This window comes from Pistacia vera, unplaced genomic scaffold (assembly GCF_008641045.1).
Source record: "Pistacia vera cultivar Batoury unplaced genomic scaffold, PisVer_v2 Contig459, whole genome shotgun sequence".
Lineage (NCBI taxonomy): Eukaryota > Viridiplantae > Streptophyta > Magnoliopsida > Sapindales > Anacardiaceae > Pistacia > Pistacia vera.
In genome coordinates, this window is record NW_022196289.1 from 898,991 (window position 1) to 915,513 (window position 16,523).

The window sequence follows — 16,523 nt, forward strand, 5'->3', positions numbered from 1 at the left end:
AAACATCAATCTTACCATGGTTAAGGATTTCGAGATTGTTTGTTGTGCCAAGAGAAGTAATCTTGAAGTACGGGTTCTGCCGCCAGCCCACTCAAAACCTCACGCGACGGCGGTCGCCAAGGCTATTCATAACCTCACGCGTGACAGCCGAACTCACGGCCATTCACGGCCTCACGCGACAGCCGCCATTGAAGCCTTTCGTCGAATCTGATGAAAACTGTTGTTTCTGTACAACTATTCATGGTGTTAATTCGATCATTTGTCTGTTTTGACTCCAGAAAGTTCTCTTTCCATTAGTTTTCACATCCTCAGTTGTAATGCTGTATGTTTTACTTTACATAGGGAATCAAAACCATGTTAAGGTTAAATTCTTAATTCATTTGCTTTCAAATGGGGCGCAAAAGTTTCCACCATAAATGTCTGGTGGAGGTCTGCATGGTGCAACACAGTATACTTTGCTTCTCAGTGTGAAAACATCTGGATTCCATTGTATAAAGAGGTATCGAATCTGATGAAAACTGTTGTTTTACTATGCTTCAGAACCCTGTTTCTGTACAACTATTCATGGTGTTAATTCGATCATTTGTCTGTTTGACTCCTAAAAGTTCTCTTTCCATTAGTTGTCACATCCTCAGTTGTAATGTTATATGTTTTACATGTTACATAGGGAATTAAAACCATCTTAATTCATTTACTTTCAAATGGGGTGCAAAAGTTTCCACTATTGATAACAAAGTCAATCAGATGATGTGATGTCAATTAATTTCTGAAAAATCCGCATCCATTTCATCTCTAATCTTTTGTTTCACTTTGGTTTCAGAGAAAAGAAGAAAGATTGAGAAAAATGGAAGAGAGAAAGGTGTACTTGCAACTCCACGAGGCAATGGAAGCCCTCCTTCACATATGCAGAGATGGGTGTAGGACAATTGGGCCTCGTGACAAAGTTCTGAAAGGAAGACAGATTCCCTGCAATTTTACAGCTTGCAAAGGGCTTGAGGCTTTAGTCCGCCATTTCTCCAGTTGCAAGACTCGAGTTCCTGGTGGATGTGTTCACTGCAAACGCATGTGGCAGCTGCTTGAACTACATTCTCGAATGTGTGATGAGCCTGATTTATGCAAGATCCCTCTTCGTAGGTAAGATTGTTGGAATATGAACACTTTTTGGTAATTGATGAAGAAAAGGCAATCAAGAAGGAAAGGCAAGTAAGAAGAAAAGGCAAGAAGAAAAAGAATTTAAGTTAGAAAAGGCAAGAAGAAAAAGAATTTAAGTTTTGGGCAAATTTCTAGTTTAGGAATTTGTAATTGAAGAATATTTGTTTTCCTTTTACTTTGAGTTTTACTAGGAAAGAATAATTGGTTTAGGACTTTATTTAAATTAAAATAGGAGAATGATTTAAATTATAAGAGTTCTATTAGGAATAAGAATATGAATCCTAGTAGAATAAGAATGTTTATTTTACCTATAAATAAGGGAGTTAGAACCAATTCAAGGTAATGAGAGAGGAATAAGAGAAAGAGAGAATGTGAGGATACAAGGGGTTTTGAGGTAAGGGTACTACATGTATCGAGTAAATACCAAAGGATATTAAACACCATAGGAACGGGATGTCCGCCTAAGTAAAGGTACTAGGTTGATGGTGTGATAAAACACTTGTATCGTATTCATATTATTATAGTGAAAACCCTCTCATCCGTGGATGTAGGCAAGTTATGCCGAACCACATAAAATATCGTGTGCCTTTTTTATATTGTTATTGCTATTCTTTATTTTTATGTTTTACTCCTCCGATTTTTAACATGGTATCAGAGCAATTGGTTGTATTGCTGTCTGATTCTTAACATGGTATCACAGCTTATTTTCTTAAGGGACCTACGGGAGAAGGGGCCTAAGGAAGATGAAGCAAAAATTGCAGGGTGATGGTCTGCAAGAATGTCAGCGACAGGATTGACGAGAGAAAGCCATCGAGACTCCAACCAAAGGTGGAGATGAAACTTGGGGCCTATCAGAACCAAACTATTCTCGACCCGACTCATGCCAAGCACCTCAAGGGAGAGGTAGGCAGGATGACCATGACGACAAAGGTTTCATCGAATTTGGGTGGGAGAGAGTGTCACACCGAGCACCCGAAGCAGAAGAAGGTAGGCAGGGTGGTCAACTCCAAAATTCTCACATCGGGCAGGAATGAGGTTCTTGAGAAGATGAACCCGAGGAAGAAAAGGAGAGACTCTAACACGAGTTAGAGAAAAGAAGCTAGCACTAAGGGTGGTAGGCTGAAGAAGAAGAAGCGTGGAAGGCTAAAGTTGTAGAAGAAAGGAAGAGAAAGAGAATGAAGAACAAGCTGAGAAGATGAATTACCAAAAAGGTTCAAGGAGGAGTGTTGGAATATGAACACTTTTTTGGTAATTGATGAAGAAAAGGCAATCAAGAAGGAAAGGCAAGTAAGAAGAAAAGGCAAACAAGAAGAAAAGGAATTTAAGTTTTCGGCAAATTTCTAGTTTAGGAATTTGTAATTGAAGAATATTTGTTTTCCTTTTACTTTGAGTTTTACTAGGAAAGAATAATTGGTTTAGGACTTTATTTAAGTTAAAATAGGAGAATGATTTAAATTATAAGAGTTCTATTAGGAATAGGAATATGAATCCTAGTAGAATAAGAATGTCTTATTTTACCTATAAATAAGGGAGTTAGAACCAATTCAAGGTAATGAGAGAGGAATAAGAGAAAGAGAGAATGTGAGGATACAAGGGGTTTTGAGGTAAGGGTACTACAGGTATCGAGTAAATACCAAAGGGTATTAAACACCATAGGAACGGGATGTCCGCCTAAGTAAAGGTACTAGGTTGATGGTGTGATAAAACACTTGTATCGTATTCATATTATTATTGTGAAAACCCTCTCATCCGTGGATGTAGGCGAGTTATGCCGAACCACGTAAAATATCGTGTGCCTTTTTTATATTGTTATTGCTATTCTTTATTTTTATGTTTTACTCCTCCGATTTTTAACATGGTATCAGAGCAATTGGTTGTATTGCTGTCTGATTCTTAACAAAGATAAAACTTCCATTCCTATACTTATCTGTGCCTTACATCTGTTTGGGAAAATAAAACTAAAAATAATACAAACCAAACTAAGACGGAGAATAAACAAAGAAAAAGGGAAAGAGGAAAGTTAAAAGAGTTCTGCATATATGCATGTTAGAAGTTCATTCACACTTTCTGATATATTGTGTTAATAAATCATATTGTTTAGTCTGGATGACATGTAAGAGCTCAAACTTGTTTCTGACCTGTTTACCAAAAGATTAGGTTCGTTACCAGAATGAGACCAAACTGGGAAATAAAGACTCATTCGTTCCTACAAATTGAAAGTTTTTCGATTTTGATTCAGCTAAGCTAATGGACTGGTTGGTGCTGTACCGATAACTTGGTTAACTTGTGAATAATGATGCCGACCTTCTGAATTCATTTACGTACTGAAAGTTGATCCAACTTGATATAGTTAGTCAGATAGTCCCGATGGATTTTTAAGATTCAAATCCAAATAGGATATCTCAGAGGGTGGTTGCAAATGTGGTTGTGGTATAGTGGATATGGCACTCTGTTTGTTCCGACACACACCCGAGTCCCAAGTCATGATGATTTACTCTTATTATAGCTTCTGATATAAAGACACAGTACTTGAAATAAGGTCTGATAGTTTTTCCCTTCATGAATGAACCTATTTGCAGGCACTTCAAGGAGAAAATGCAGCAGCAGAGCAAGAAAGATGAATCCAAATGGAAATTGTTGGTAAGCAAAGTACAAACAGCAAAGAAAGCTTTGGGGCCATTCTCTGCAAGGCATGCAGGCTTATTATGACATCCCCCTTTTCAAATTTCAGCTATATTTTATTTGTCTGAAATTTAAAACATCCCCCAACTTTGTTTAATAAAAATAATAATTAAAAAAAAAAATACATGTTGGAATTGTAAAGATGAAGGCCAACAGGATGAGAGCATATTATGGTCCATATTTCAAGTTAGAAGATAACGCACCAAGGCAAATTTGTGGTCAATGACAAAATCCCCCTTAGGTATTAATGAAATAACAAAAATCCCGTTGTGGTTATAGCATTAACAGAAATCCTCATGCTGTTAAGTGGTAGGTGGTAAAATAAAACGACAAAGAGATGATTAAGTAGATATTTATTAACTTATAAGGATCAGATCTTTTAACTTAAATTGTTGACACGAGTTTTCAATTGTTGATTCATGACAACCCAACGATTTAAAAATTGATGAGGTAACAATGAAAATAACTATTGATGCTTGATTTTGGACACCAACGACTCACACGTGTAAAGTGTTAAAAGAGTCTTAGAAATTATATGTGATGGATCCATGAGATTTGGATATGGTGCTGAGATTATATATGTTGCAGAAACATAAATAATAGACTAATAAGAAAGGTTTTTAAAGTGGTTCGGATGCTTAAAGTAAATCTTGCATCCACTTATAGACAAAACTTGAATTTGCTGAGTTAGTGATAGCCGTATCTCTTCTATTTTAGGGCGACGTGGCAACTCTTGGACGGCACAAAACCTTACATTAGTGTGATTTTTTAGGCACAACAAACCCCACTAGTTTTTGGAGTGTGTAATTGCACTTCAAAAACTCATGTCTTAGATTTGAATGGCTGTTGCACTATAGGCTACAGTCTTGAACTGAAGAGCTCAAACTATGCTTGGCACGATCAGGTACTGAGAGCTAGGACTACGATATGAGAGCTTAGAGTGATCTGAAGCTGAGCGCGATCTGATAACTGACATAAAATGTCCAGTAGATGAATCCCTGGAGGGAGCTAAATTCAGAAGCCCAAATGCACAGCTTAGAGGTGTTAAACGGATAAACCAACTTAAAACACCATAACTTTTGATCTGAGAGGAGTTTTGGAGCCCGTAAGATATCCATGGAAAGCTTGTTTTGAGCTCTACGTCATGGCAATAAGAGAGTCCAATTGGGGCAATTTTCGAGGCCAAAATCCACCGTTTCAGATGTTTCAGGGCTATTTGAGTTTTTTACGCATTTTTTCTAATGTTGGCAGCTGGTCGCGATATGAGAACTGAGAACTGATCGCAATCTGAGAGGAGCTCGACTTGAGAGTCTGAGGCATACGATTTGAACGATTTGATACACACGATCTCAAGTAAAAGAGCGAGCTTATGAGCTCAATCAGAGAGCATAAGGAGTTTGATTAGAGAGCATAAAAAGTTCGATCTGAGATCATAAGGAGCTCGATCAGAAAGCGTGGAACTTGATCTGAGAATTAGAGATCAATCAGCGATCTAAGCGCTTGGAAGCACGATCTAAATGACCTAAACACATGATTTCGACGATCTTGAACGCGCGATCTGTGATCTAGCCACGCGATCAGAAACTAAAGATCAACTATCTGAGCGTGTGATCAGCGATCTGGCCACGTGATCTGAAGCTAAAGATTAGTGATCTGAAGCTGAAGATCAAAACGATATGAGCGTGTGATTAGTGATTTGACCACACGATCGAATAGCTAAAGATCAACGAGCTAAAGCTGAAGATTAGCGATCTGAGCGTGCAATTTGCGATTTGGCCACACTATTGGAGAGCTAAAGATTAGCGATCTGAAGCTGAAGATCAAGACAATTTGAGCATGCGATCTGCGATCTGGTCACACGATTTGAAGTTAAAGGTCAACGATCTAAAACTGAAGATTAATACGATATGAGCGTGCGATCAGCGATCTGACCACGTGATTGGAGAGCTAAAGATCCGCGATCTGAAGTCGAAGACCAAGACGATCTGAGCGTGCATTCTACGATCTGGCCATGCAATCTGAAGCTAGAGATTAACGATCTGAAACTGAAGATCAACACGGTCTGAGTTTGCGATCAGCGATCTAACCACGCGATTGGAGTGCTAAAGATCAGCAATCTGAAGCTGAAGACCAAGACGATCTAAGTGCGCGATGTATGATCTGGCCACGTGATCGAAGAACTCTGATGCATGCGATCTGCGATCTAACCATGCGATTCGAGAACTCTGATGTGTGCGATCTGTGATCTGGCCATGAGATTGGAGAACTCTTATGAGTGCGATCTGCGATCTGGCCACACGATCGAAGAACTCTGATACGTGCGATTTGCGATCTGGCCATGCGATCGGAGAACTTTGATGCATGTGATCTGCGATCTAACCCCGTGATCCAAGAACTCTGACGCGTATGATCTGCGATCTGGCCACGAGATCGGAGAACTCTGATGCGTGTGATCTGCGATCGAACCACACGATCTGAGAACTCTGACACATGCGATCTACTATCTGGCCACGTGATGGGAGAACTCTGATGCTTGTGATCTGGCCACGTGATCGGAGAACTCTGATGCGTGTGATCTGTGATCTTGCCACACGATCGGAGAACTTAGACGCATGTTTGAGACCTACATGGGCCACCAAACTATTGATGCTTGATTTTGGACACCAACGACTTGCACATGCGAAGTGCTAAGAGAGTCTTAGAAATTACACGTGATGGATCCATGAGATTTGAAGATGGTGATGAGATTATATATGTTGCAGAAACATAAATAATAGATTGACAAGAGAGGTTTTTAAAGTGGTTCGGATGCTTAAAGCAAATCCTACATCCAAAGATGAAAAAATACTTTGCTTTCAAAGAGAAAGAATGAAGCTCAAATCTATATCTAACTCTCATATGCCCAACTGAAGAGAGCTGCTCATTTATACACCTTTTAGGCCAATATAATGGCTGCTTTTGCAAGTTGTCATGATGCCTGGGGACCCACTCCTTAATCCTTTTCTTTTTATTTTGATAAAGTTGGGACAGGTATGGAGTCCTCATCCACTCGTGGACAAAACGTGAATCTGCTGAGTTAGTGATAGCCGTATCCCTTCTGTCTTGGGGTGACGTGGTAGCTCTTAGACGGCACAAAGCCTTCCTGAACTCTGATTGGTTGGTGTTGATATCAGTGCGATTTTTTAGGCACAACAATAACCATCTTTAATTTCCATCTAATATTATAAATTCTAAAATGGTTCACTAATGGTAGGGGGATTTATGTTATTTTTGAAAATTTTGGAGAAGTTTTATACATGATTAAACCTTTGGTTGAGATCAAAACCCCTTAATTAAATTATAATTGAATTTCTGTCTTCAAACCGTTTCACGTTTTAACTGCATATTTGAAATATCTTCCTATAAATGTAATTCAAATAAAATAATTATCAATATATTGATAGAAATTTCAAATTTGATACTCAATATTTATTGTTTAGTCACAATTCAACTATCATATTATACATTAATTAAAATATCGTCTATATAACATTTTAGAAACAATTCAATTATTCCTAAATTTATAGAAAATAATCATTTATATGAACCTAATCAAGTGTTTAATTTCTTTTATGCCATTATTAAGGGATATTATCAATTAGGGTACAAAACTTTTCAAACCTTCGTGGGAGAACAAAAGTTATAATTTTTTCAATTATGACCGTTAACTTTTACATAAAATGACTTAAATGCCCTTAATTTTTTTAAATGAATTTAGTTCTTAAAATCTAAGTTTTATAAATTTTGAAAAACTGAAAAAAAAAAAGACCAAAACCATTTTTTTTTTAAAAAGGAAATTGAAACAACAAAAAATAAATAACTAAGAAATTTAAAATAAAAGAGAATTTAATCAAACAAAAAAAAATTATTATTTATTTTGTAAAAAGGGATAATTTAAATCTTTTGTTTAGTTTTTATATTTTCATTTTCAATTTGTTAATTTTAATTATTTATTTTGTAAAAAAATAATAATTTAAATTTGTTCAAATTCAATTACGTCACTTCACCCTTATATAAAGTTAAATCTAACGTTAAGTCATTGTACCTTAACTGAACAACTTATAACTTCTATCCTCCTATTGATAAAGTTTAAAAAGTTTGTACCCTACTTAAAAATATCCCATATTAATGAGGACATTAGCATATTGTCTTCACAATTTTATTGTTTTCCCTAGCCAACAATAATTCAGATTAAGTGTTTCCCTGTAAGATTTCAAATTGATTTTTTGTTAAACTTTTTTTTTTTTTTTTTTTTGGTTTAAATAATTAAATGTGATTATTATAGATGGGAATTGAAAACGGTTTCATAAATTAGATTTCATTTATCAGTTCTAGATGATATTTTTTCTCATATCTTGTACTGTATATAAGTCATGAACAACAGAGGCTTGATAGCAGTAGGCATTAAGAGATACAAGATAAATTTCAAAATTAAAAAAGAAAATCAAAAATAAAATAGCCTTTGCCTCAACAATAGGATATACAAAATTAAGGCAACTTGTTCTACGTGATAGGCAAATACACCTTTTAATTAATTTCATTTTTCTAAGATGAAATACAAATTTTAATTAATTTCGTCCAATATCTAACTTATCTATTATGTTTTGGTAGAAAGAGTCCGAAATATTAATTGAAAAAAATTATATTCCATTTTTCACACAAACCATATATATATATATATATATATATATATATATATAGCAAACCAAAGCTCCCATTGAAGCAGTAGTCTGATCTATTGAGAGTTCTTCACTGTAGCTATATATGCTGTGCAAATAAGATAAATTCATTTATTTTAGGGAAACCTCGACGGTACGAGAACAATTTTATTAATTGAAAATAAAAGGATGACACCTAGACAGGGGAGGACGTAATGAGCCTTACCCCTCAAATAAAGCTACATACAATGAAAAAAATGCAAATGCATGAATTACAATAAGGAAAATGAGAAACAGAAAAGCATTGAGAGAAACTGTAGAATGATAAACCCCAAACATCATTCATCAATTTTTTCTTGGTTGTTTTGCCGAGGTAAGACCTGTTCGATAATGTCAACTGAAGACCTAATCAGCAACCAGATATGCAACGATATTATATTCATTATCAATGTGAGTGCAACAAAATATCATGTAGTGAAGGGAGGTGAGACAATATAAAACCATCAAGAGAAGAGGATGTACCTTAAAAAGAAGTATAGAAACATAAAAAAAGAGAGCGGTCATTTACCTTCTTGAATCAATTCACCTCACGAGAAGAGAGCTTCAAGACACTTCTTGGGTCTCCACATGCCAATTAAGCCTATTCACAATGTAAAGAGAAAGACTGACAATACAAACTTTGCATGTCATTTACATAAACTCCAATCAACAATTAAGAATGAAAATTTAATAAATCTAAAAAGTCAGCTGAAGAAAGACTTGTACATTCTTGATGAATGGCCATCTACTACAAAAGTGTTTTGCCTGCAAATTAACATGAAATTCTCTTTTTTGTTAGCATATGAGAGTTTATTAACAATTAATCGTAATGGGCTCTAAGGGTATGCCTCATGAAAAACAGGGCTAAAAAAGCAAAAGCGTCAGATATATTACCTAGCATTTGCTATACTTGCATGATTCCCAAATCAGCATAGAATTGTAGATTCAATCATTTCTGTAATGTTCTTCCATCACTTTGCAAATAGAGTAGCGACTGATGAAACATTAAACAATTTGAAGAGAAGAGATGTATATAGAATAATGCCTGATTTGTTTTCATCAAGAACAAAAGTGCGAGGTAATAGGTGATACAATTACCATTCAGTTTTTCATTGTCAATTGGTGTAAACAACAATTCACCAAATTCTGAGACGTGTACAAGAAATGTATTTCATGATTCACTGACCATTGAAGATAGAATAAGTCAATTGACTGCAATTCAATTAAAAGTGCTGTCAAATTTAAGATTTTTAAATCGAAAGTTTATGGATTCAATAATAAAAGAGATTGACATTAATAAAAACATATGTATAAAAATTCCTTGCAAAAGTTAAAGAATTGGAATAAATTAATAAATAGGTAAGATAAATACCTTCCAATTAATTACAAATTCCAAACCATTTGCCCCTATTCATAATAAAAATGTAAGAAATTAGTTATGATAAACGGATAAAGCAAAGGACCGTTTTTTACTCAAAAAAACAAATAAGAAAGTAGTTAATTATAGTAAGAAATGTTTATTGATTAACTTCAAGAGAAATATCAACCTGTTGTTGAAGAATATTAATAGCAGCCATCCTGTTGAATCCATGTCCAATCAATTTGGATATTTGGGATGTGAGCAATCTTTGGCCAATCCATCCCCATTTTATTTCCACATCTTTCTGACAAGTTGGGACAATCTCCGATCTCCAGTCTTGAAAGTGAACTTGAATTGGATATCCAATCTGGTAGAGCTGTCAAATTATGACAATGTCTAATATGCAAATCTTGTAGAGAGGTAATATTTTGAAGGTCCTTTGGGAGAAAAACCAATTTTGGAAGCCTAGAAATTGTTAAAGACTAGAGGCTCCTAAAGCCTTGCCATGGCATGTCATCGTCATCCTCACTGCTGAGTGATCCAAATTGGTTACAACCTCCAATATACAAGTGTCGTCAAGTGGTAACATATTGAAACCCTTTTGGGAGAGACCCCAGTTTTGGAAGCCCATCAATATTTAAAGACTAAAGGCTCCTAAAGCCTTGCCATGGCATGTCATCATCATCCTCACTGTTGAGTGATCCAAATTGGTCACAACCTGCAATATACAAATCTCGTAGAGTGGCAACATATTGAAGCCCCTTTGGGAGAGACACCAATTTTGGAAGCCCATGAATTTTTAAAGACCAGAGGCTCCTAAAGCCTTGCCATGGCATATCATCATCATCTTCACTGCTGGGTGATTCATATTGCTTACAACTGCCAATAATCAACTTCTGTAGAGAGGTAAGGTATTGAAACCCCTTTGGTAAAGACACCAATTTTGGAAGATTGAAAAGTTGTAAAGAATAGAGGCTTTGGAGACTTTGCCATTGCACGTCATCCGTGAGAAAGTCAAGCTTGTCACACCTTTCAATCCTCAGATTTTGAAGTGAGGTGAGAAATCTTATACCATTATGCACTTGAGTTAGTCTTGAACATAATATAATTTTCAAACCAGCTAGAGAAGTGAGGTTTCGCATCCCCGCCACTGGTAGAGATTCTAGATCTGGAATTTCAAAAAGCACAATAGACTTTAATTTGGAGAGAGGTGTAGAAAAGTTGGAGGAAGTTAATGGTCCCACACTATTCACCAATAGTATTGTCTATACCAATGGCTTCGAGCTAGTAAACATCAATTTCAATTCATCCAGAGATGGATACAGCGGTATGGATAACAAGTTTCGGCAATTATTAATATATAATTTGGAAAGGCAAGGAAATGAAGGCAACACTTTTCCATCATTATCATCATCTCCCTTCCACCATCCCTTTAATTTAGGACAATAAAAGAGTGTCAGTTCCTTAAGTGATGGGAAAAATGTTGTTGATAGTGTGGAAGAACAACTATTACTTGCTTCCTCTGAGATGTACTCCAAACCAGATAGAAATTGAAGAGACAAACTCTTCAAATGCGGAAGTTTATTCAATGGTGGTACAGATTGGCAATGCCCACACCTTTCTATACTAATTGAAGTAAGATTTGTAAGAGAGGAAAACCAATTACAAAACTTCACACCCATAAATGACTTTATACTAATCTTTTTCAAATTTGGGTGTGGCTTTAGACCTTCTAACATCACTTCATCAATCCCCTCAACCTCCCCATGTCTACTTCTCCCCCAATGCAGTATAAGAGACTGAAGAAACTGTTTATCATTTAAGTTGGCCAAACTTCCATTTTCAATGTATTTTAAAATTTTAATTTCTAGGTCTCCACTCAAATTGTTCAACCTATTTAATTCATCTATCCCACTGTGTTTGCTTTTTCTAATTCTCTTACTTGCTACGAATAGTGATAGTGTTTGAAGATTAGTTAAAAGCCCCAGTCCATGTGGCATTCCCAATAAAAAATCACATCCTTTGATTATAAGATGCCTCAAGTTCACCATCTTACTAATATCACTTGGTAGCTTTATAAGCTTTTTACAATAGGAGAGGTCTAATGTTTCCAAATTCCATAGTCTCAAAATGGAATTAGGAAAACTTTTAATATCCATCTTTGACAAATTGAGATATCGTAGGTGCTCCAATTTGGCAATTGAGCTGTCTAGTTCACCATTCCAAGTAAACAACTTTTGAAACCTTATTCCTCCAAAGTCCAATGTTTGCAAATGCCTATAACTTGTTAAAATTTTGTAACCATCATCCACTTTGATTTCCCATTTTAATTTATCCAATAAAAGTAAAGTTCTTGCATTTTTGGCACTATACAATGCAGTTGGAAATTTCCATGATCCACTTATTTCGCCACAATCAAGTGATAAATAACGACATTTTCCATCCACAGTTTCAAACGTATCTAATGCTACCATTTTGCATTCAATTCCTGCAACTAATTGTGCAAGGTCATGCATAACATCATGCATCTTACATGCAATTATATTGCCCCATTCATCATATTTTAGATCTTGGAAAAATGACCTTAAAAGTAAGGCCATAAAATACTTATTACTGATATCTTCTGGACATTCCTTCTTATTTGATCCTTGAAGAAACCCTTGTGCCATCCAAAGATGAATAAGTTTTTGCTTCTCAATCTCACAATCTTTGGGAAACTGTGCACAATAGGCAAAACATTGCTTCAAGTGTGAGGGAAGATGATCATTATTGAGCTTGAGTATAGGTAAAATATCACTTTCCTTTTGAATTATTTTTGACATTTTATTATCCTTGAACTGTAACCAATCATCTTCTTTGTTATTACCATAAAGTAGGTTTCCTATCGTCTTTATAACAAGAGGAACTCCTCCACACTTTGCTACAATCTCCTTTCCAATCTCTACTAGTTTTGAATCTTTTGGCTCTATCCCATGTTCAAAGGCTATTTGCTTGAATAAGGACCAAGACTTGTCTTTAGCTAGCTCTCTCAAGGGATGGATATGAAACGAATGTTTACTAGTAATCTTTGCAACCTGCTCACTATGTGTAGTGACTAATATTTTACTTCCTCTTGCACCATTCAACAACAAATTTTTTAATTGGTCCCATGTATTGGGATTCTCATTCCATACATCATCCAAAACAAGTAAATATCTTTTATCCTCAATTTCCTCGCGAAAGCGTTTTTGTAATTGATCTAGTTCAAGATTTCCAGGTTCCTTATGAGTTATAGATTTTATAATCTTTTCTACAATTAATTTCACATTAAATTCGTCAGACACACACACCCACATCCTTAATTGAAGACATTTTGTGATATTTTCATCATTGTATACAAGTTGAGCAAGTGTGGTCTTTCCTAATCCTCCAAACCCATAAATGGAAATAATGGAAACATTCTCATCATCATTAGAGTCCAATAGAAGTTGTATAACATTATTTTTCTCATCACCTCTCCCAATAACTTGTCCTATAGGTACAAAAGAGTGTGATTCCCTTTCCAAATTCACTACTCTTTTTTCATCAATAAAGCGTTGATTAAGATAACCTGGTCTTACACTGTAAATATTCTTTAGTGTCTCCACAGTTTTCTTCATTTTATGAGCCATCTTCAGACTAAATGCAATCTGATTAGACTTGGAGAAGAAGATTCGTACCTTTTTTGCCATTTTATTCCCAGCCATCACCTTTCGTTGCTGAAATTCTGTGTAGTAATAGTCTAGCAAATCATCTGCATCATAAAATGCGTCTTTGAGTGTCTGCAGCCAAGCTGTCACCTCATTATTCTTCTTGTTGTGCTGCTCCTCAGCATCAAGAAGTATCCCTTGGATAGTTCTCACACGATCCTTGAGTTGGGTAATATCATTTTTAACACTCCATGCCAATCCGATTTCGTGGACAGCCAATGATCCCAACTGCTCTATGATTTTCCTCGCAACGTCAAATAGAATTCCTTCTGCCATTTGTTCTTGGTTGCTATAATGCAAATTGGTAGCTGTAGAATTGAATATTAAAGTAATTTAATTGATGGTCATCTCTTAAATTATGGGATGAAGTAAGAGATTGATGAGTTTAATTGAAGAAAATGGTATTAAGATGCTGATAAACATAAAATCAATTTACCTTTGAAGTAGCACTGACAAATTAAGAAAACAAATTAAGAATGGAGAGTTTGAGAGATTTTGTAGGACAATTTGAGAGATCGAATTGAGAGTTTGAGAAAATTGGAGTGTAAGAGAATTTGAGTGAACAGGGAAGAGAAAGGATGAAATTAAAGGAAAGTTGACTCACAGATAGACTTAGACTTTAGACCTGTCAAAATCAAGAACGAAAGATTATAATGAAGCTGTGTGGACTCCAGTCCACCCCACCGTTTGCTAACAATTATAGATATGTGATAAGTTTACATATTGGATTGGTGTCCCAAAGGATACGTTTACCATTTGAATGTTAAATAATAGTCAGGGACATTATTGTTCTTTGATATCAAGGCATTATGGTCATTTTACATGCAAGTTTCGATGCCAACAACAAAATAAAACAAAAACTAATTTTTTTTTTTTTAATTATAAACATAATTAATGTGTATACACACACACACACACACACACACACACATATATTCTTTTAGATTGTCACAAGTAGAGTTAAATCATTATTTAAATTAGTAAGTCTTTGTTTATATTCATAAACAAAAAAAAAAAAAAAATGTTTAATAGTTTTAGATAAAAATTTTGAGGAATTTCAGTCAGCAAATTACAAAATAATGAATAAGTTTAAATTACAAAATGGGTTGCTGTCCCAGTGAATATGTTTATCATTTGAATATCAATTCAATAGTCAGAGACACTATGGTCATTTGAAATTAAGGCATTATGGTCATTTTACATAGAAGATATTTTGAAAACCAGTGTCAGTCTCAAAGCATTCTGTGGCATGGCGTGATAGAAAGGAAAAGAGGTGGAAAGATGTTAGGATCCCACATTGAAAGGGAAAATGGTGGGCATGTAGGTTATAAAGGCTTAGGCATCCTCCCTTGGCAACCTGGTTTTTCAAGGAGAGTTCTACCCAAACTCATGAAAGACCCATGACCTAGCCCATTGTTGAGTTATTAGAGTGAGTTCCTATCAATTGGTATCAGAGCATGATCCTATGTCTATGTGGTAGCGCACGCGTGGCAGGCTGACCTTGGGCTCGGGCTACTACCTCGAGAAAGAGCATGGAGGCTCGAGGGAAAGGGGATTCACGTAGTCACCCAAGGGGTAAAGAGGCCGACGGGGGTAAAGAGGTCGACATGGACGTCGGTTGCAGAAGAGTGGTGGAATGTTAGGATCCCACATTGAAAGGGAAAAGGGTGGGCATGTGGGTTATAAAAGCTTGGGTACCCTCTCTTGGCAAGCCGTTTTTCCAAGGAGAGTTCTACCCAAGCCCATGAAAGACCCATGACTTAGCCCAAATTATTGAGTTATTGAAGTTGGTTCCTATCAAAAGATTGTGCAGAAGAAGATGGAATTGAATATAAAAGAAACAGTTTAACTTATAAAGAAAAATGGTGGGAAAGTAATGAAATATAAAAAGGGAAATTTAGGAAAAGAAAAGGAGGAAAAAAATTAAAATCATAAATGCTCTGTGAGAATATACAAAATGAAAAATTTAAATTTAGAGAGTCCATTGGATTTAAATATTTTGTTATTTATATTTATTAATTAATAAAAATACTCTTTATTTAAATAAAAAATGTTCTTTAAAATAAAGAACACAATTGGAGATATTCTAAAGCCTTAAATTAAGGCTTTTTATATTTTATATATATATTTTTTCAAATCTAAGATATTTTAAAAACCAACAATCTGTGTTTGTCCACACTGCCGATCCTAGCCAATCTGTTGGAATTTGGTGGAGTCACCAGATTCCAACTCATCATTTGGCCACAAAAAAGGGTCAAAAGTTTCCAATATATTGGCTTACGTCGGTCTTGATGAGACTAGCTGTGATTTTAACACATCATCATTGAACTGACCACTATTGGCCAGGTCTAATGTTTTAATTTTTTTGAATTATTAATTAAATGATAATTTATTTAACAAATTTTTTTATTACATTCTTAAATATTTATTAAATACTTAACAAAACACAAATTGAGAACTATAAAAATATTTAAAAAAATAAAGTGTCCGTTTTGGTCATTATACGTACACCAACAATTTCTAAAACTAATTTACCAAACACAAAATCATAAATTTTGAAAATCATAGCCATTATAAAATTTGTATTTAACAAACAAATTATTTTCAAAGCTAATTATTCCAAAGTTGAGCTAAAATTGATTAAACTTAAAGCTACAACAATTCCAAACACACTCTAAGCCTCTCTTCAGTTGCTCTCACTCTTTAATTGTGGTCTTACCTATTAGGTTCTCTAGGATTTTAACACACTTTTATAGGTACTACATGTGACATTATTTCTAATAAAACTTTTTATTTTGATTCCTAATACAATTTATGTTCATATTCATAATTGTATTTCTCTATAATTAATTTACTTCACTAAAG

General features: G+C 35.1%; 2 protein-coding genes across 2 annotated transcripts; one reads left to right on the top strand and one right to left on the bottom strand.

The window, feature by feature from the left end:
- The first annotated feature begins 16 nt into the window (after nt 1-16).
- Nucleotides 17-3,938, top strand: LOC116144864 (BTB/POZ and TAZ domain-containing protein 4-like). Its single transcript, XM_031430286.1, has 4 exons — nt 17-56; nt 405-499; nt 821-1,134; nt 3,732-3,938. The coding sequence occupies exons 1-4, from the start codon at nt 17-19 to the stop codon at nt 3,859-3,861; spliced, it is 579 nt and encodes a 192-aa protein (XP_031286146.1). The 3' UTR covers nt 3,862-3,938.
- Nucleotides 3,939-10,574: 6,636 nt separating this feature from the next.
- On the bottom strand, nt 10,575-13,934 carry LOC116144865 (putative disease resistance protein RGA3). The gene is made up of 2 exons (XM_031430287.1): nt 11,444-13,934; nt 10,575-11,098 (listed from the first exon to the last, which is right to left on the bottom strand). Exons 1-2 carry the CDS (start codon nt 13,932-13,934, stop codon nt 10,575-10,577), a joined length of 3,015 nt encoding a protein of 1,004 aa, XP_031286147.1.
- Between the last annotated feature and the right edge of the window lie 2,589 nt (nt 13,935-16,523).

Bases quoted from the DNA above. Each gene is read 5' to 3' on its own strand.
- LOC116144864 (XM_031430286.1), top strand. From the start codon at position 17: ATGGTTAAGGATTTCGAGATTGTTTGTTGTGCCAAGAGAA. The intron at 57-404 runs GTAATCTTGAAG...GGGGCGCAAAAG, and splicing joins TGTTTGTTGTGCCAAGAGAA to TTTCCACCATAAATGTCTGG. The intron at 1,135-3,731 runs GTAAGATTGTTG...ACCTATTTGCAG, and splicing joins TGCAAGATCCCTCTTCGTAG to GCACTTCAAGGAGAAAATGC.
- LOC116144865 (XM_031430287.1), bottom strand. From the start codon at position 13,934: ATGGCAGAAGGAATTCTATTTGACGTTGCGAGGAAAATCATAGAGCAG. The intron at 11,099-11,443 runs GTAATAGTTGTT...TTGAAATTCCAG, and splicing joins GTACATCTCAGAGGAAGCAA to ATCTAGAATCTCTACCAGTG.